The sequence below is a fragment of the Zophobas morio genome, unplaced genomic scaffold, assembly GCF_036711695.1.
Source record: "Zophobas morio isolate AGI-343-1 ecotype UQ-CSIRO unplaced genomic scaffold, CSIRO_AGI_Zmor_V1 ptg000021l, whole genome shotgun sequence".
In the NCBI taxonomy this organism is placed as follows: Eukaryota; Metazoa; Arthropoda; class Insecta; order Coleoptera; family Tenebrionidae; genus Zophobas; species Zophobas morio.
The window spans coordinates 21,644,643-21,664,122 of record NW_026972126.1 but is presented as its reverse complement, the minus strand read 5'-3'; the positions used below and the strand labels follow the sequence as shown (position 1 = coordinate 21,664,122).

General features: G+C 36.2%; 1 protein-coding gene and 2 long non-coding RNA genes across 7 annotated transcripts; 1 reads left to right on the top strand and 2 right to left on the bottom strand.

Moving 5' to 3' along the window:
- Positions 1–500, bottom strand: LOC135131981 (uncharacterized). The gene is made up of 2 exons (XR_010280959.1): positions 297–500; positions 1–245 (listed from the first exon to the last, which is right to left on the bottom strand). It is a non-coding gene; the product is annotated as an uncharacterized LOC135131981 (long non-coding RNA).
- Positions 501–588: 88 nt separating this feature from the next.
- Positions 589–5,023, bottom strand: LOC135131980 (angiotensin-converting enzyme-like). Of its 5 annotated transcripts, XM_064059878.1 has the most exons (14): positions 4,908–5,023; positions 4,747–4,838; positions 4,482–4,693; positions 3,781–4,061; positions 2,988–3,173; positions 2,783–2,935; positions 2,633–2,726; positions 2,437–2,577; positions 2,204–2,389; positions 2,059–2,153; positions 1,863–2,011; positions 1,357–1,815; positions 1,202–1,312; positions 589–1,149 (listed from the first exon to the last, which is right to left on the bottom strand). In XM_064059878.1, the coding sequence occupies exons 5-14, from the start codon at positions 3,165–3,167 to the stop codon at positions 702–704; spliced, it is 2,016 nt and encodes a 671-aa protein (XP_063915948.1). In that variant the 5' UTR covers positions 3,168–3,173; positions 3,781–4,061; positions 4,482–4,693; positions 4,747–4,838; positions 4,908–5,023; the 3' UTR covers positions 589–701. The 5 variants fall into 5 exon arrangements, with proteins under 5 accessions (XP_063915948.1, XP_063915947.1, XP_063915949.1 ...); XM_064059877.1 differs by lacking the exon at positions 3,781–4,061 and having other exon boundaries at positions 4,378–4,693; XM_064059879.1 differs by lacking the exon at positions 3,781–4,061.
- LOC135131982 (uncharacterized) lies at positions 4,055–4,539 on the top strand. Its single transcript, XR_010280960.1, has 2 exons — positions 4,055–4,170; positions 4,225–4,539. It is a non-coding gene; the product is annotated as an uncharacterized LOC135131982 (long non-coding RNA).
- Positions 5,024–19,480: the final 14,457 nt, after the last annotated feature.

Genomic DNA, 19,480 nt, shown 5'->3' with positions numbered 1-19,480 from the left:
TGGAGTAAAAGATTTTTTTATTATTGTCACCAGTCGGACACCTTTTACTACGTTTGTTTTAATTTGTCAACATATTAAATATCTTCTGATTTTGCTTATCGTCAGCACATCATACCAAAGCGTACACAAATGTGGCTTAAATACCACGCAGAATAAAATACTTAGCCAATTTAATCATAGGACTTTGATCTCTCGACACGTCAAACATTGCCATCGTAGCTTGAAGAAACACGGACATTGGAAATCTAGCAAAGCACAAAAGTAAGTTAAAACATCCAAAACAGCACAAAACGCACCTTTTAACAAAATAACCAAACTAACTAGTTCGCCCTACATGTGCAAAGGTCAACATAATACACACATTCATGACGACTGTCGCACAACATAACCACAAAATTACATTAAACATGCTTTGTGGGGCCCAAAAACCGTTTGAAACGCATTAAACAACCATTTAAACAAGAAAAATTAATTAGACATAGTTGACGTTTCACGGAAAATGGCAGCACAAAATCGCTACCAACATAACCGCTACCAACCCAAAGCGACAAAATTACTACTAATAATAATAACAAACTCAAACAATAATAAATTTGTGTAAATTTATTGAGACATCTTCAATTCAAATCTTCCACAATCTCCAACACACAGTCACAATGATCATAATAAATTAATTCTTCACACATTACTATACACCGTCTCTACGTTTCAAACCGCCTATTATTAGTCCGTTTTCGTTTCATTTGCTTCGAAACCACCACAAACACGATTAGTACGACCACCGCCCCCAGTAGCGCTAGACCAACGTACATGCCAATGGTCTCCATTGCGGGATTCGGTCCTTCTTGATTTTCTTCGACGTGTTCGTGCTTCGGAGGCAGCGGCGGTTCTGTATCCTCCTCCACGACTTTTTTATTCACAGTTTGAATAGTCGCAGTATTTAGGGCTTTCGGGTGAAGTTCGACGCGCTTGGTGGTCGTGGTGGTCTTAGGTGTTGTTACTATAACTTGCTCCACAGGCGCTGATTCTAGATACGACAACAAAGGGGCGAAGAAGTCCACAAGCGGGGTTGCTGATAAGTCGTAGAAGCCGTGGTTGTTGACTATCAAAAGAGGCCAGTCTGTGACAGATCGTTCATGCAGCATCGTTCTACGAAATCAAGCATTACAACGATGAATAAAATGTAACGAAAATGGGCTACCGGAAGTTTTCGTCGTTGGCTATGTTTTCAGCGATGGTTTGATTGGGGGTTTGCCAGTCGGGTTTGTAGTAGTCGAGGAATTGGAACTCGAGAATGGTCCCTAAGAACTTACTAAAGACCACAATTAAGGGTCCAGTGGTGTTAAATGTACTTACCTCAAGTAAGGTTTGTTGGATGTTATGAATGGGTCACTGAGGAAGTCGCTCTCGTTGTTGAAAACTCCCGCAACACCTTGATATTCTTTCCGAAAGTTCCACCACTGCTTTTCCATGTCGCTAAACCCGTTCTCTAACAACTGCAGTCTCCATTTATCCGCAGCTAAGTAGAACGGTAATTTCGGTAGAACCCTCAAAGCGATTAAAAGCAACTCCGTCATGTCGTTATTCTGCAAATCTGAGTCATGTTTTTCGAAGAGACTACGACCCCAGACTTTATTTCTTAAATTTTTGACACCCAAAACCGACCCGAGTCCTTTAACAGCCTCATCCACCACACAGTATCTTAAGTCGGATCGTGCTAAGTTCAAGTAGTCCATATTTCGTAAAGCCACGTCTATTGCAACCTCGAAAGCGTCCAAATACGACGACCAAGTGGTTTTATCACAAGTGAACAACCTAAATTATCATTGTTAAGAGTCGTGATTACAATAGACAAAACATACTCGGAGTGTTGTTCCACGCAGAAACTGAGCACGTGATTTTCGCAAATTGACATATTGAAGAGGCTGTTGGACCAAAAGTCGGACCCCAAACTTCCTAGAGAGAGATTCTGGGTGAGTTGTTCAGCCACTTTGTAGACGTTTTGGATTTTCTGAAACGTCGTTAGTGATTATCGCTTTTATCAACTAGAGTTATTACCGTTTTGTTTAAGTAGGCTTCCGCTAAGTAGTGTAATTGGGGGTGTGGTAGGACTATCGGGGCCACTGCACTCCAATCATCGCCAAAATTCGAACCTTCAAAATCAAATTTGAAACGAAAAACCAACAACAGAAAATCGTTGTACCTAATAAATACACCGGAATTTCTGAGTCGCTAGTGCTTATATTATAAAAACGAAATAGTCGTGTTTTTACAAACTCCTGCAACTTAAAATAAATTGGTTTTATTTCATTCCAAAGCTCGTCTGCTAATTGGTACGCATCCTCCTTATCCGCTAACATCTCCCAGTACGACTTTGGATCCTCCTTCCCTAGAAACACGTAACTCAAAAACGACAAAAACCAACCGAGATACAACCATTTCGAGCTGCAGCGTCACTCAACAGTTTCAACACCCCCGGAAACTCCGATTTTTTTCTAGCCAATAGGGTCTGCCACGCACTCCACCCTTTTTTCAACAAACTCTGATTCCTAGAACTTCTCAGAATCTCGCCATAACCTTAAACAAATATCGCATCGTGTAAAACCGGCTTAGTTCCAAATCTGTCACACACCTTTTTTCACTAGAACGCAACCTTGAGTCCCGTTCTTGCAATGAACCGCGGCTGTGTGCACCAGCTCGTCGGTGCCAACCTCATAATCCACAAGCTAAAATTACTGTTTGAATCATCGCTAAATTTAGTAAAATTCGTTAGTTCACCTACAGTACTCCAGTCTTTTTCCGGGAGTAGGGCGTCTCCGGGGTTGACTAGGAGGGTCCAGTTGCGCAGAAACTCCGGCGGGACGTCTTCTTCCAGAGGCTTCAAAGTTTCAGATACGGTTTTTAAAAGTTTGGCGCGCTTTTTTTGTACTTCGTTCTATAGATGAAGCGTTTTATTGTTATTTTAGTGGTTATTTTGGTGTACTAACCCTTTCGGTGTAATTGTTTGTAAGTAGGGACGATTTGTGCGCTATTGCTACGTTTTCACAATCGTCTTGTAATTCTAGGGTTGCGATTTCTAGTTCAGCTAGTATTTTTTCTAGGTACATGTCTTGAGCGGTGGTTGTTAGAAGAAAGGAGAGAAGGAGAAGAGGTTTTAGAAGTGACATTTTGAGCTGAAAATGAAGCAAAGCATGTTATTTTGACTATATTTGTTGATTTGAATTGTGCGGGAATTTACAATTTAGATTGACAGATTAACCTTGATTTTCAATGACGGATTATTGACGTTAATTTGACGTTTATAATTCTGAGAGGCGGCAAATTACGTAACATTGGTGCAGTAAGCGGCACATTCATCTCCTATATGAACATGCTCCTTTTTTTCCAAAGATTAAATAACAAATAACAACCTCGACAATTAAATTATCACTACAGATATTTTCAATAACACCCATTTAAGATAATCAAATTTGCAGCCGAGTATGTACAAAGCCCGATAAAATTAATACCAATACTCACCTATTTGGAAAAGAACTGTACACTTTGAACACAACGTGCAAATGTGTACAATCCTTTTCAGGAAAGTTTCATAATTCCAAATATGTACTCAAAAGCACGCAACACACAAAACTGACCCAATTCATTCTATATTTACCTTTCGCAACGTTTACTCTGTTATAGAAACGATAGGTTCAAGGTTACGCTTAAAATTTTAACGTAAATAGTATGCAAATTCTTAATAATTAAACCTCAAAAGGTAATCCATTAATACTTTCTTACATCAATAACGATATTTCACTTCCACGTGGGCGATTTTTTCCACCAACACTGCACACAAAACAATGAACTATTGTCACAAGTTAAACTGTTTTTACCACACAAGTGAATCACAATGCATATTTCATGAACTAGCGTGAACTTTGGGCAACGGTCACCACAACGATTGGTTTCGATGTGTCACTGATAAGATTTTTTCCGGTATCTGTGCACACTAACCTCGCCAATTAGCACTTGATTTTTGCTTTTTCACTGAAGTGTGGGTTCGTGATGAGGTAACCAACCTGATTGTGCATACATTGTTTTGAACAAATGGAGATGCAGTCAAGGATGAAGGTAAATGGAAGTTGTGAAAGATACCATGAGTGCATTGAAGAAGCCGCTACGTGATAAGTACTAAATAACCCACGTTATCATAATATGTTTGTGACATGTTTTTTAATATAGTTTCAGGTTATGACACTACTATTTACATAAATTTGATATGGAAGCAAGCAGCAAACAAAGCCGTGTTTTTATAAACACCCAACTGGATGGAGAAAAAGCGTCAATGACACTTGTATGCTACACCCTGTATATGCTCTCTAGACGCACCCTTACCCAGTTAAAAACCAAACTTTCACAAAAGGCTGATTATTGAAAAAATAGGTTTACAAAATTACTACATGACAACTATTTCCACTACATTTGAACACCTTACGTACCCGATTACAGTCTTGTTTATCAGTCTTAGACAATAAAGCCGTGTTTACCCGACAATAACGTCGCGTTTACCCCACTGAGGCACGGCGACATAAAACCATTTGTATCTGTAAATTGTATACGGGCGAAAAATGGGAGCTTTTTGTTCACCTGTGCCCCATAGGAAAATCTGCATGTCCACCTTACTGTTAGCTTGGTTTCCACTACCGGCCATCTGCAAAAAAACGCATTAAACGACTGTGTTGTCGACAATTACGTGACGTTTACCGTTATGGTGACGCCAAGACGGGCTTTAGTCACGCAGTGGGGATGATGGTAAAGTCTGCGAATTAGCCGCTAAATTGCGAATTGGCGGTGATCTGTGTGGCGAAAATTCAACCATGGTCAAAAATGGGTGGACTTTCATTGATGGGTTCGATTTTACTTACCGGTTTTTGGGCAAAATTGTGGTAGCTGGAATCAAGCGTCAGAAGGAAGAAAGCGAGAAGAACCGTTAGGTCGTGATGGTTGTGTGGGGTGTAGGGGGCGCTTAAGTGGTGGGGAAGTTCGCGTTTTAAAAATAGGTTTTGTTTGTGGGAATGCATTTTTTGTTAATGTTGTTTTAATGTTTAAAATGGAGATAATGGATGATAAAAATTCGCGGTTGGCGGGTATGCAACCAGTTAAACAAGTGCTTTTACGGGTGCTCTATACACAATTGAAATATATTTTAAAAGAAGAGTGGAAAAGTGTTAAATAAACAAGTTTATGAAAAAATAACAACGAAAGGAGAACAGTGCAGAAAAAAAAGTAATAAATGAAGGAACGTTTTTTTCCTAAATCATTTCTCTTTTTGTCCTAATATACATATAAAACAACAACATGCAAAAAATTGTAGTAAAAATCGAAAACGAATTAAAAAATTATGACCGATTTTAATTACCATGACCTCAAATAAGAACCGAGGAAAGTGGAAAGAAATTAAAATTAAATTATAAAACTAGTCTAAGGAAATTTGCCATATTAATAAAGAACGAGCATTCAGTTTCGGTTTTTAACCATAAAATCCGTTCTGCTTAACATCGCAGATAATATCTCAGTCCCAACCAACTCAGTCCCATTATCGCCCACCAGCGCGAAAAACTTCCATCTCATTCCAGTAAAAGTACCTCCGAATCAATTAAGTTGTAAACACCGAAAATTCATCATCCAAAAGTGAAATTATGCCCACCATCCGAAAACCTGTTTCCTTCAACTTTCTCCAATTTTTTCATTAATAAACACGAAAGAAGAACAAGTTGATTCTCATTCCGCGCCGATTCCATTATGTATATGTGTTTCGAGGTAACCGTACCTTATATTTTATTCATCCCGATAGCGGCTACGTTTTTCCACAACCCACCGCAATTTGGCACTTTCCAGTTTCATAATTCCGCTCCAACTAGTGCACGTTTATTAATCAAACGCAGTGAAAGTCGTTATGATAATAATTAATAATAATTGAACGGATGGCAGTATGGTAATTCGGTGGGTTTTTGCGGCGGAATGTTGGTACGCGCACGTGACTGTACACACACGTGCGAGGAATGGTGGACACTCCCCGAATCCACGAGAGTGACAGTACAATATGCAAATCGCGCTAATTAGAAACCGCGGATTGAATTTGCGGGCTCTGGTTTCTGCAACGTGCAGTGGAATTGCTGTTTTGCGAAAAATGGGGGCTGTTCGGGGCGAATTCCACACACCTGTGGCGCTTTCTCATCCCACTTGATTAATGCGAGGCAAAAGCACGCGAAGGATAGAATGGGGATTTTTTTCTCGGCGAGGTTAATCGCGCCTTGATGATACGCTGGGTCGTTAAAATTTATGGGTGTATATGGGTATCTGGGTGATGTGGTGCTGATTTGGTTTGACAGGTTGTTTCGTAATGGAGACGGTGTCGTAAAGATTGTTGAGTGGCACCGTTTGAGCAAAATTCATTTATTTGTGTCGAGTAAGAGCAGAGAATAGCGTTTTGTTTACTATTATGAATATGGAAAGTGGCGATCGTGTTCATGTTTTCAAGCAGTTTGCATGTGTTAATGAAATTCAGAAAATTTATCTTTATTGCTTGGAAGAATTTGTATGTTAATTTTGATCGTATTAACTGTATAAATAGTAATTAATGTGTTAACTAAAGGTGTAGCGATAACCAACACTTTGTATTCGTTTTACAAAACGCCAAGAAAAGGAGGGTTTGGAAAATCGTGCCGTGAATTGGTCATTGCGAATTTCGATTTGGAGCAGACGTTGTAAAAAGAAAAGATTTTTTTAACTGTACGCAGAAAAATTTTGTCTACGGTTAGCTCATCACTTTTGCCTTGAAAATTCATATAATAATAAAGTAAATCAATTTCTTCTTGAAAATTTTGACAGAATCTTAAAGAATCAGCATCTGTTTTGTTTTTGAAAGAATCTGTAAGAATCTCAGAGGCACTCATATAAGAATCTTGAGGGTTCTTTCTGGTTTAGTTTGGAAAGAATTTGAAAGACCTAACCTAACTTGATTTGATTTAACCTGCGATTTGTTTTTAAAAAAATTTGAATGAATCTCAGGCTCATCTGGTGTTTTATTTTTGAAAGTTTTAAAGAATCTCAGGGGCAGTTACTGTTTTATTTTTGAAAGAACTTGTAAGAATCTCAGAGGGGCTCGGTGATTTCGTGTTCAATGAATCATGAGGATTTCTGCTGCTTTATTTTTGAAAGTTTTAAAGAATCTCAGGAATCTCAAGACAGCCACTGATTTGTTTTTGAAAGAATTTGTAAGAATCTCAGGGACGCTCGAATAAGAATCTTGACAGCTCCTTCTACTTTAGTTTGGAAAGAACTTGAAAGATCTGACCCAACTTGATTTGATTTAATCTGCGATTTGTTTTTAAAAGAATTTGAAAGAATCTCAAGCTCACCTGGTGTTTTATTTTTGAATGTTTTAAAGAATCTCAGGAATCTCAGGGGCGGTCACTGTTTTGTTTTTGAAAGAACTTGTAAGAATCTCGGAGGGGCTCGGTGATTTCTTGTTTAACGAATCATGAGGGCTTCTACTGTTTTATTTTTGAAAGTTTTAAAGAATCTCAGGAATCTCAAGACAGCCACTGATTTGTTTTTGAAAGAATTTGTAAGAATCTCAGGGACGCTCGAATAAGAACCTTGACAGCTCCTTCTGCTTTAGTTTGGAAAGAATTTGAATGACCTGACCTAACTTGATTTGATTTAATCGGAGATTTATTCTTAAAAGAATTTGAAAGAATCTCAGGCTCAACTGGTGTTTAATTTTTGAAAGTTTTAAAGAATCTCAGGAATTTCAGGGGTAGTCACTGTTTTTTTTTTGAAAGCATTTGTAAGAATCTCAGAGGGGCTCGCTAATTTCTTGTTTAACGAATCATGAGGGCTTCTACTGTTTTATTTTTGAAAGTTTTAAAGAATCTCAGGAATCTCAAGACAGCCACTGATTTGTTTTTGAAAGAATTTGTAAGAATCTCAGGGGCACTCAAATAAGGATCTGGAGGGCTCCTTCTACTTTAGTTTGGAAAGAACTGACCTAGCTTGATTTTATTTAATCTTCGGTTTGTTTTTAAAAGAATTTGAAAGAATCTCAGGCTCAACTGGTGTTTTATTTTTGAAAGTTTTAAAGAATTTCAGGAATCTCAGGGGCAGTCACTCTTTTGTTTTTGAAAGAACTTGTAAGAATCTCAGAGGGGCTCGGTGATTTATTGTTCAACGAATCATGATGGCTTTTGCTGTTTTATTTTTGAAAGTTTTAAAGAATCTCAGGAATCTCACGACAGCCACTGTTTTGTTTTTGAAAGAATTTGTAAGAATCTCAGGGGCACTCAAATAAGGATCTGGAGGGCTCCTTCTACTTTAGTTTGGAAAGAACTGACCTAGCTTGATTTTATTTAATCTTCGATTTGTTTTTAAAAGAATTTGAAAGAATCTCAGGCTCAACTGGTGTTTTATTTTTGAAAGTTTTAAAGAATTTCAGGAATCTCAGGGGCAGTCACTGTTTTGTTTTTGAAAGAACTTGTAAGAATCTCAGAGGGGCTCGGTGATTTATTGTTCAACGAATCATGAGGGCTTTTGCTGTTTTATTTTTGAAAGTTTTAAAGAATCTCAGGAATCTCAGGACAGCCACTGATTTGTTTTTGAAAGAATTTGTAAGAATCTCAGGGGCACTCAAATAAGGATCTGGAGGGCTCCTTCTACTTTAGTTTGGAAAGAACTGACCTAGCTTGATTTTATTTAATCTTCGATTTGTTTTTAAAAGAATTTGAAAGAATCTCAGGCTCAACTGGTGTTTTATTTTTGAAAGTTTTAAAGAATTTCAGGAATCTCAGGGGCAGTCACTCTTTTGTTTTTGAAAGAACTTGTAAGAATCTCAGAGGGGCTCGGTGATTTATTGTTCAACGAATCATGAGGGCTTTTGCTGTTTTATTTTTGAAAGTTTTAAAGAATCTCAGGAATCTCAGGACAGCCACTGATTTGTTTTTGAAAGAATTTGTAAGAATCTCAGGGGCACTCAAATAAGGATCTGGAGGGCTCCTTCTACTTTAGTTTGGAAAGAACTGACCTAGCTTGATTTTATTTAATCTTCGATTTGTTTTTAAAAGAATTTGAAAGAATCTCAGGCTCAACTGGTGTTTTATTTTTGAAAGTTTTAAAGAATTTCAGGAATCTCAGGGGCAGTCACTCTTTTGTTTTTGAAAGAACTTGTAAGAATCTCAGAGGGGCTCGGTGATTTATTGTTCAACGAATCATGAGGGCTTTTGCTGTTTTATTTTTGAAAGTTTTAAAGAATCTCAGGAATCTCAGGACAGCCACTGATTTGTTTTTGAAAGAATTTGTAAGAATCTCAGGGGCACTCAAATAAGGATCTGGAGGGCTCCTTCTACTTTAGTTTGGAAAGAACTGACCTAGCTTGATTTTATTTAATCTTCGATTTGTTTTTAAAAGAATTTGAAAGAATCTCAGGCTCAACTGGTGTTTTATTTTTGAAAGTTTTAAAGAATTTCAGGAATCTCAGGGGCAGTCACTCTTTTGTTTTTGAAAGAACTTGTAAGAATCTCAGAGGGGCTCGGTGATTTCGTGTTCAATGAATCATGAGGATTTCTGCTGCTTTATTTTTGAAAGTTTTAAAGAATCTCAGGAATCTCAAGACAGCCACTGATTTGTTTTTGAAAGAATTTGTAAGAATCTCAGGGACGCTCGAATAAGAATCTTGACAGCTCCTTCTACTTTAGTTTGGAAAGAACTTGAAAGATCTGACCCAACTTGATTTGATTTAATCTGCGATTTGTTTTTAAAAGAATTTGAAAGAATCTCAAGCTCACCTGGTGTTTTATTTTTGAATGTTTTAAAGAATCTCAGGAATCTCAGGGGCGGTCACTGTTTTGTTTTTGAAAGAACTTGTAAGAATCTCGGAGGGGCTCGGTGATTTCTTGTTTAACGAATCATGAGGGCTTCTACTGTTTTATTTTTGAAAGTTTTAAAGAATCTCAGGAATCTCAAGACAGCCACTGATTTGTTTTTGAAAGAATTTGTAAGAATCTCAGGGACGCTCGAATAAGAACCTTGACAGCTCCTTCTGCTTTAGTTTGGAAAGAATTTGAATGACCTGACCTAACTTGATTTGATTTAATCGGAGATTTATTCTTAAAAGAATTTGAAAGAATCTCAGGCTCAACTGGTGTTTAATTTTTGAAAGTTTTAAAGAATCTCAGGAATTTCAGGGGTAGTCACTGTTTTTTTTTTGAAAGCATTTGTAAGAATCTCAGAGGGGCTCGCTAATTTCTTGTTTAACGAATCATGAGGGCTTCTACTGTTTTATTTTTGAAAGTTTTAAAGAATCTCAGGAATCTCAAGACAGCCACTGATTTGTTTTTGAAAGAATTTGTAAGAATCTCAGGGGCACTCAAATAAGGATCTGGAGGGCTCCTTCTACTTTAGTTTGGAAAGAACTGACCTAGCTTGATTTTATTTAATCTTCGGTTTGTTTTTAAAAGAATTTGAAAGAATCTCAGGCTCAACTGGTGTTTTATTTTTGAAAGTTTTAAAGAATTTCAGGAATCTCAGGGGCAGTCACTCTTTTGTTTTTGAAAGAACTTGTAAGAATCTCAGAGGGGCTCGGTGATTTATTGTTCAACGAATCATGATGGCTTTTGCTGTTTTATTTTTGAAAGTTTTAAAGAATCTCAGGAATCTCACGACAGCCACTGTTTTGTTTTTGAAAGAATTTGTAAGAATCTCAGGGGCACTCAAATAAGGATCTGGAGGGCTCCTTCTACTTTAGTTTGGAAAGAACTGACCTAGCTTGATTTTATTTAATCTTCGATTTGTTTTTAAAAGAATTTGAAAGAATCTCAGGCTCAACTGGTGTTTTATTTTTGAAAGTTTTAAAGAATTTCAGGAATCTCAGGGGCAGTCACTGTTTTGTTTTTGAAAGAACTTGTAAGAATCTCAGAGGGGCTCGGTGATTTATTGTTCAACGAATCATGAGGGCTTTTGCTGTTTTATTTTTGAAAGTTTTAAAGAATCTCAGGAATCTCAGGACAGCCACTGATTTGTTTTTGAAAGAATTTGTAAGAATCTCAGGGGCACTCAAATAAGGATCTGGAGGGCTCCTTCTACTTTAGTTTGGAAAGAACTGACCTAGCTTGATTTTATTTAATCTTCGATTTGTTTTTAAAAGAATTTGAAAGAATCTCAGGCTCAACTGGTGTTTTATTTTTGAAAGTTTTAAAGAATTTCAGGAATCTCAGGGGCAGTCACTCTTTTGTTTTTGAAAGAACTTGTAAGAATCTCAGAGGGGCTCGGTGATTTATTGTTCAACGAATCATGAGGGCTTTTGCTGTTTTATTTTTGAAAGTTTTAAAGAATCTCAGGAATCTCAGGACAGCCACTGATTTGTTTTTGAAAGAATTTGTAAGAATCTCAGGGGCACTCGAATAAGGATCTGGAGGGCTCCTTCTACTTTAGTTTGGAAAGAACTTGAAAGAACTGACTTAGCTTGATTTTATTTAACCTGCGATTTGTTTTTAAAAGAATTTGAAAGAATCTCAGGCTCAACTGGTGTTTTATTTTTGAAAGTTTTAAAGAATCTCAGGAATCTCAGAGGCCGTCACTGTTTTGTTTTTGAAAGAACTTATAAGAATCTCAGAGGGGCGCGGTGATTTATTGTTCAACGAATCATGAGGGCTTTTGCTGTTTTATTTTTGAAAGTTTTAAAGAATCTCAGGAATCTCAGGACAGCCACTGATTTGTTTTTGAAAGAATTTGTAAGAATCTCAGGGGCACTCAAATAAGGATCTGGAGGGCTCCTTCTACTTTAGTTTGGAAAGAACTGACCTAGCTTGATTTTATTTAATCTTCGATTTGTTTTTAAAAGAATTTGAAAGAATCTCAGGCTCAACTGGTGTTTTATTTTTGAAAGTTTTAAAGAATTTCAGGAATCTCAGGGGCAGTCACTGTTTTGTTTTTGAAAGAACTTGTAAGAATCTCAGAGGGGCTCGGTGATTTATTGTTCAACGAATCATGAGGGCTTTTGCTGTTTTATTTTTGAAAGTTTTAAAGAATCTCAGGAATCTCAGGACAGCCACTGATTTGTTTTTGAAAGAATTTGTAAGAATCTCAGGGGCACTCAAATAAGGATCTGGAGAGCTCCTTCTACTTTAGTTTGGAAAGAACTGACCTAGCTTGATTTTATTTAATCTTCGATTTGTTTTTAAAAGAATTTGAAAGAATCTCAGGCTCAACTGGTGTTTTATTTTTGAAAGTTTTAAAGAATTTCAGGAATCTCAGGGGCAGTCACTGTTTTGTTTTTGAAAGAACTTGTAAGAATCTCAGAGGGGCTCGGTGATTTATTGTTCAACGAATCATGAGGGCTTTTGCTGTTTTATTTTTGAAAGTTTTAAAGAATCTCAGGAATCTCAGGACAGCCACTGATTTGTTTTTGAAAGAATTTGTAAGAATCTCAGGGGCACTCGAATAAGGATCTGGAGGGCTCCTTCTACTTTAGTTTGGAAAGAACTTGAAAGAACTGACTTAGCTTGATTTTATTTAACCTGCGATTTGTTTTTAAAAGAATTTGAAAGAATCTCAGGCTCAACTGGTGTTTTATTTTTGAAAGTTTTAAAGAATCTCAGGAATCTCAGAGGCCGTCACTGTTTTGTTTTTGAAAGAACTTATAAGAATCTCAGAGGGGCGCGGTGATTTATTGTTCAACGAATCATGAGGGCTTTTGCTGTTTTATTTTTGAAAGTTTTAAAGAATCTCAGGAATCTCAGGACAGCCACTGATTTGTTTTTTAAAGAATTTGTAAGAATCTCAGGGGCACTCAAATAAGGATCTGGAGGGCTCCTTTTACTTTAGTTTGGAAAGAACTGACCTAGCTTGATTTTATTTAATCTTCGATTTGTTTTTAAAAGAATTTGAAAGAATCTCAGGCTCAACTGGTGTTTTATTTTTGAAAGTTTTAAAGAATTTCAGGCATCTCAGGGGCAGTCACTGTTTTGTTTTTGAAAGAACTTGTAAGAATCTCAGAGGGGCTCGGTGATTTATTGTTCAACGAATCATGAGGGCTTTTGCTGTTTTATTTTTGAAAGTTTTAAAGAATCTCAGGAATCTCAGGACAGCCACTGATTTGTTTTTGAAAGAATTTGTAAGAATCTCAGGGGCACTCGAATAAGGATCTGGAGGGCTCCTTCTACTTTAGTTTGGAAAGAACTTGAAAGAACTGACTTAGCTTGATTTTATTTAACCTGCGATTTGTTTTTAAAAGAATTTGAAAGAATCTCAGGCTCAACTGGTGTTTTATTTTTGAAAGTTTTAAAGAATCTCAGGAATCTCAGGGGCAGTCACTGTTTTGTTTTTGAAAGAACTTGTAAGAATCTCAGAGGGGCTCGGTGATTTCTTGTTCAATGAATTATGAGGGTTTCTGCTGCTTTATTTTTGAAAGTTTTAAAGAATCTAAGGAATCTCAAGACAGAAACTGATTTGTTTTTGAAAGAATTTGTAAGAATCTCAGGGACGCTCGAATAAGAATCTTGACAGTTCCTTCTGCTTTAGTTTGGAAAGAATTTGAAAGACCTGACCTAACTTGATTTGATTTAATCTGCGATTTATTTTTAAAAGAATTTGAAATAATCTCAGGCTCAACTGGTGTTTTATTTTTGAAAGTTTTAAAGAATCTCAGGAATCTCAGGGGCAGTCACTGTTTTGTTTTTGAAAGAACTTGTACGAATCTCAGAGGGGCTCGGTGATTTCTTGTTCAATGAATCATGAGGGTTTCTGCTGCTTTATTTTTGAAAGTTTTAAAGAATCTCAGGAATCTCAAGACAGCCACTGTTTTGTTTTTGAAAGAATTTGTAAGAATCTCAGGGACGCTCGAAAAAGAATCTTGACAGCTCCTTCTACTTTAGTTTGGAGAGAACTTGAAAGATCTGACCCAACTTGATTTGATTTAATCTGCGATTTATTTTTAAAAGAATTTGAAATAATCTCAGGCTCAACTAATGTTTTATTTTTGAAAGTTTTAAAGAATCTCAGGAATCTCAGGGGCAGTCACTGTTTTGCTTCTGAAAGAATTTGTAAGAATCTCAGAAGGGCTCGGTGATTTCTTGTTCAATGAATCATGAGGGTTTCTGCTGCTTTATTTTTGAAAGTTTTAAAGAATCTAAGGAATCTCAAGACAGAAACTGATTTGTTTTTGAAAGAATTTGTAAGAATCTCAGGGACGCTCGAATAAGAATCTTGACAGCTCCTTCTGCTTTAGTTTGGAAAGAATTTGAAAGACCTGACCTAACTTGATTTGATTTAATCTGCGATTTATTTTTAAAAGAATTTGAAATAATCTCAGGCTCAACTGGTGTTTTATTTTTGAAAGTTTTAAAGAATCTCAGGAATCTGAGGGGTAGTCACTGTTTTTTTTTTGAAAGCATTTGTAAGAATCTCAGAGGGGCTCGGTAATTTCTTGTTTAACGAATCATGAGGGCTTCTACTGTTTTATTTTTGAAAGTTTTAAAGAATCTCAGGAATCTCAAGACAGAAACTGATTTGTTTTTGAAAGAATTTGTAAGAATCTCAGAGGGGCTCGATGATTTCTTGTTCAACGAATCATGAGGGCTTCTGCTGCTTTATTTTTGAAAGTTTTAAAGAATCTCAGGAATTTCAGGACAGCCACTGTTTTGTTTTTGAAAAAATTTGTAAGAATCTCAGGGGCACTCAAATAAGAATCTGGAGGGCTCCTTTTACTTTAGTTTGGAAAAAACTTGAAAGAGCTGACCTAGCTTGATTTTATTTAACCTGTGATTTGTTTTTAAAAGAATTTGAAAGAATCTCAGGCTCAACTGGTGTTTAATTTTTGAAAGTTTTAAAGAATCTCAGCAATCTCAGGGGCAGTCACTGTTTTGTTTTTGAAAGCATTTGTAAGAATCTCAGAGGGGCTCGGTGATTTCTTGTTTAACGAATCATGAGGGCTTGTACTGTTTTAGTTTTGAAAGTTTTAAAGAATGTCAGGAATCTCAGGACAGCCATTGATTTGTTTTTGAAAGAATTTGTATGAATCTCAGGGACGCTCGAATAAGAATCTTGACAGCTCCTTCTGCTTTAGTTTGGAAAGAACCTGAAAGATCTGACTTAACTTGATTTGATTTAACCTGTGATTTGTTTTTAAAAGAATTTGAAATAATCTCAGGCTCAACTAGTGTTTTATTTTTGAAAGTTTTAAAGAATCTCAGGAATCTCAGGGGCAGTCACTGTTTTGCTTCTGAAAGAATTTGTAAGAATCTCAGAGGGGCTCGGTGATTTCTTGTTCAATGAATCATGAGGGTTTTTGCTCCTTTATTTTTGAAAGTTTTAAAGAATCTAAGGAATCTCAAGACAGAAACTGATTTGTTTTTGAGAGAATTTGTAAGAATCTCAAGGACGCTCGAAAAAGAATCTTGACAGCTCCTTCTACTTTAGTTTGGAGAGAACTTGAAAGATTTGACCCAACTTGATTTGATTTAATCGGCGATTTATTCTTAAAAGAATTTGAAAGAATCTCAGGCTCAACTGGTGTTTAATTTTTGAAAGTTTTAAAGAATCTCAGAAATCTCAGGGACAGTCACTGTTTTGTTTTTGAAAGAATTTGTAAGAATCTCAGAGGGGCTCGGTGATTTCTTGTTCAACAAATCATGAGGATTTCTGCTGATTTATTTCTGAAAGTTATAAAGAATCTCAGGAATCTCAAGGCAGCCACTGATTTGTTTTTGAAAGAATTTGTAAGAATCTTAGGGACGCTCGAATAAGAATCTTGACAGCTCCTTCTACTTTAGTTTGGAGAGAACTTGAAAGATCTGACCCAACTTGGTTTGATTTAATCTGCGATTTATTTTTAAAAGAATTTGAAATATTCTCAGGCTCAACTGGTGTTTAATTTTTGAAAGTTTTAAAGAATCTCTGGAATCTCAGGGGCAGTCACTGTTTTGTTTTTGAAAGAAGTTGTAAGAATCTCAGAGGGGCTCGGTGATTTCTTGTTCAATGAATCATGATGGTTTCTGCTGCTTTATTTTTGAAAGTTTTAAAGAATCTCAGGAATCTCACGGCAGCCACTGATTTGTTTTTGAAAGAATTTGTAAGAATCTCAGGGACGCTCGAATAAGAATCTTGACAGCTCCTTCTGCTTTAGTTTGGAAAGAATTTGAAAGACCTGACCTAACTTGATTTGAGTTAATCGGCGATTTATTCTTAAAAGAATTTGAAAGAATCTCAGGCCCAACTGGTGTTTTATTTTTGAAAGTTTTACAGAATCCCAGGAATCTGAGGGGAAGTCACTGTTTTGTTTTTGAAAGAACTTGTAAGAATCTCAGAGGGGCTCCGTGATTTCTTGTTCAATGAATCATGAGGGTTTCTGCTGCTTTATTTTTGAAAGTTTTAAAGAATCTCAGGAATCTCAAGGCAGCCACTGATTTGTTTTTTAAAGAATTTGTAAGAATCTCAGGGGCACTCGAATAAGAATCTGGAGGGCTCCTTCTACATTAGTTTGGAAAGAACTTGAAAGAGCTGATCTAGCTTGATTTTATTTAACCTGCGATTTGTTTTTAATAGAATTTGAAAGAATCTCAGGCTCAACTGGTGTTTTATTTTTGAAAGTTTTAAAGAATCTCAGGAATCTCAGATTCGGTCACTGTTTTGTTTTTGAAAGAACTTGTAAGAATCTCAGAGGGGCTCGGTGATTTCTTGTTCAATGAACCATGAGGGTTTCTGCTGCTTTATTTTTGAAAGTTTTAAAGAATCTCAGGAATCTCACGGCAGCCACTGATTTGTTTTTGAAAGAATTTGTAAGAATCTCAGGGACGCTCGAATAAGAATCTTGACAGCTCCTTCTGCTTTAGTTTGGAAAGAATTTGAAAGACCTGACCTAACTTGATTTTATTTAACCTGCGATTTGTTTTTAAAAGAATTTGAAAGAATCTCAGGCTCAACTGGTGTTTTATTTTTGAGAGTTTTAAAGAATCTCAGGAATCTCAGATTCAGTCACTGTTTTGTTTTTGAAAGAACTTGTAAGAATCTCAGAGGGGCTCGGTGATTTCTTGTTCAATGAACCATGAGGGTTTCTGCTGCTTTATTTTTGAAAGTTTTAAAAAATCTCAGGAATCTCAGGGGCAGTCACTGTTTTGTGTTTGAAAGTATTTGTAAGAATCTCAGAGGGGCTCGGTGATTTCTTGTTTAACGAATCATGAGGGCTTCTGCTGCTTTATCTTTGAAAGTTTTAAAGAATCTCAGGAAACTCAAGACAACCACTGATTTGTTTTTGAAAGAATTTGTAAGAATCTCAGGGGCACTAGAATAAGAATCTTGACAGCTCCTTCTACTTTAGTTTGGAGAGAACTTGAAAGATCTGACCCAACTTGATTTGATTTAATCGGCGATTTATTCTTAAAAGGATTTGAAAGAATCTCAGGCTCAACTGGTGTTTATTTTTTGAAAGTTTTAAAGAATCTCAGGAATCTCAGGGGCAGTCACTGTTTTGTTTTTGAAAGCATTTGTAAGAATCTCAGAGGGGCTCGGTAATTTCTTGTTTAACGAATCATGAGGGCTTCTACTGTTTTATTTTTGAAAGTTTTAAAGAATCTCAGGAATCTCAAGGCAGCCACTGATTTGTTTTTGAAAGAATTTCTAAGAATCTCAGGGACTCTCGAATAAGAATCTTGACAGCTCCTTCTGCTTTAGTTTGGAAAGAATTTGAAAGACCTGACCTAACTTGATTTGATTTAATCGGCGATTTATTCTTAAAAGAATTTGAAAAATTTCAGGCTCAACTGGTGTTTAATTTTTGAAAGTTTTAAAGAATCTCAGGAATTTCAGGGGTAGTCACTGTTTTTTTTTTTGAAAGCATTTGTAAGAATCTCAGAGGGGCTCGGTAATTTCTTGTTTAACGAATCATGAGGGCTTCTACTGTTTTATTTTTGAAAGTTTTAAAGAATCTCAGGAATCTCAAGGCAGCCACTGATTTGTTTTTGAAAGAATTTCTAAGAATCTCAGGGACTCTCGAATAAGAATCTTGACAGCTCCTTCTGCTTTAGTTTGGAAAGAATTTGAAAGACCTGACCTAACTTGATTTGATTTAATCGGCGATTTATTCTTAAAAGAATTTGAAAAATTTCAGGCTCAACTGGTGTTTAATTTTTGAAAGTTTTAAAGAATCTCAGGAATTTCAGGGGTAGTCACTGTTTTTTTTTTGAAAGCATTTGTAAGAATCTCAGAGGGGCTCGGTAATTTCTTGTTTAACGAATCATGAGGGCTTCTGCTGTTTTATTTTTGAAAGTTTTAAAGAATCTCAGGAATCTCAAGACTGCCACTGATTTGTTTTTGAAAGAATTTGTAAGAATCTCAGGGGCGCTCGAATAAGAATCTTGACAGCTCCTTCTGCTTTAGTTTGGAAATAGCGTGAAAGGTCTGACTTAACTTGATTTGATTTAACCTGTGATTTGTTTTTAAAAGAATTTGAAAAATCTCAGGCTCAACTGGTGTTTTATTTTTGAAAGTTTTACAGAATCTCAGGAATCTCAGGGGCAGTCACTGTTTTGTTTTTGAAAGAACTTGTAAGAATCTCCGAGGGGCTCGGTGATTTCTTGTTCAATGAATCATGAGGGTTTCTACTGTTTTATTTTTGAAAGTTTTAAAGAATCTCAGGAATCACAAGGCAGCAGCTGATTTGTTTTTGAAAGAATTTGTAAGAATCTCAGGGACGCTCGAATAAGAATCTTGACAGCTCCTTCTGCTTTAGTTTGAAAAGAACTTGAAAGATCTGACCTAACTTGATTTGATTTAACCTGCGATTTGATTTTAAAAGAATTTGAAAGAATCTCAGGCTCAACTGGTGTTTTATTTTTGAAAGAATTTTGAAGAATCTCAGGAATCTCAGGGATAATGGCTGTTGTGTTTTTGAAAGAATTTGTAAGAATCTCAGAAGTTCTCGGTGAATTCTTGTTCAACGAATTTTGAAGGCTCCTGGTGTTTTATTTTTAAAAGTTTTAAAGAATCTCAGAGGCACCTGACGTTTTGTTTTTAAAAGAATTTTTAAAAATCTCAAGGGCACTCGAATAAGAATCTTGAGGACCACTTCTGCTTTAGTTTGGAAAGTTATTTTAAAAATATTGTAACATTCTCATGTGATTTTATTATTTTTTCTTTGTATTGTTTAAGGATGTTTTTCCGTCAATAAAGTAAGTAAGTAAGTAAGTAAGTAAGGAAAGAACTTGAAACACTTGACTTAAGTAGATTTGATTTAAGCTGCGATTTGTTTTTAAAAGATACTGAAAGAATCTCAGGCTCACCTGGTATTTTATTTTTAAAAGAATTTTAAAGAATCTCAGGAATCTCAGGGACAGCGGCTGTTGTGTTTTTGAAAGAATTTGTAAAAATCTCAAAAGTCCTCGGTGAATTCTTGTTCAACGAATTTTGAAGGCTCCTGGTGTTTTATTTTTAAAGTTTTAAAGAATCTCAG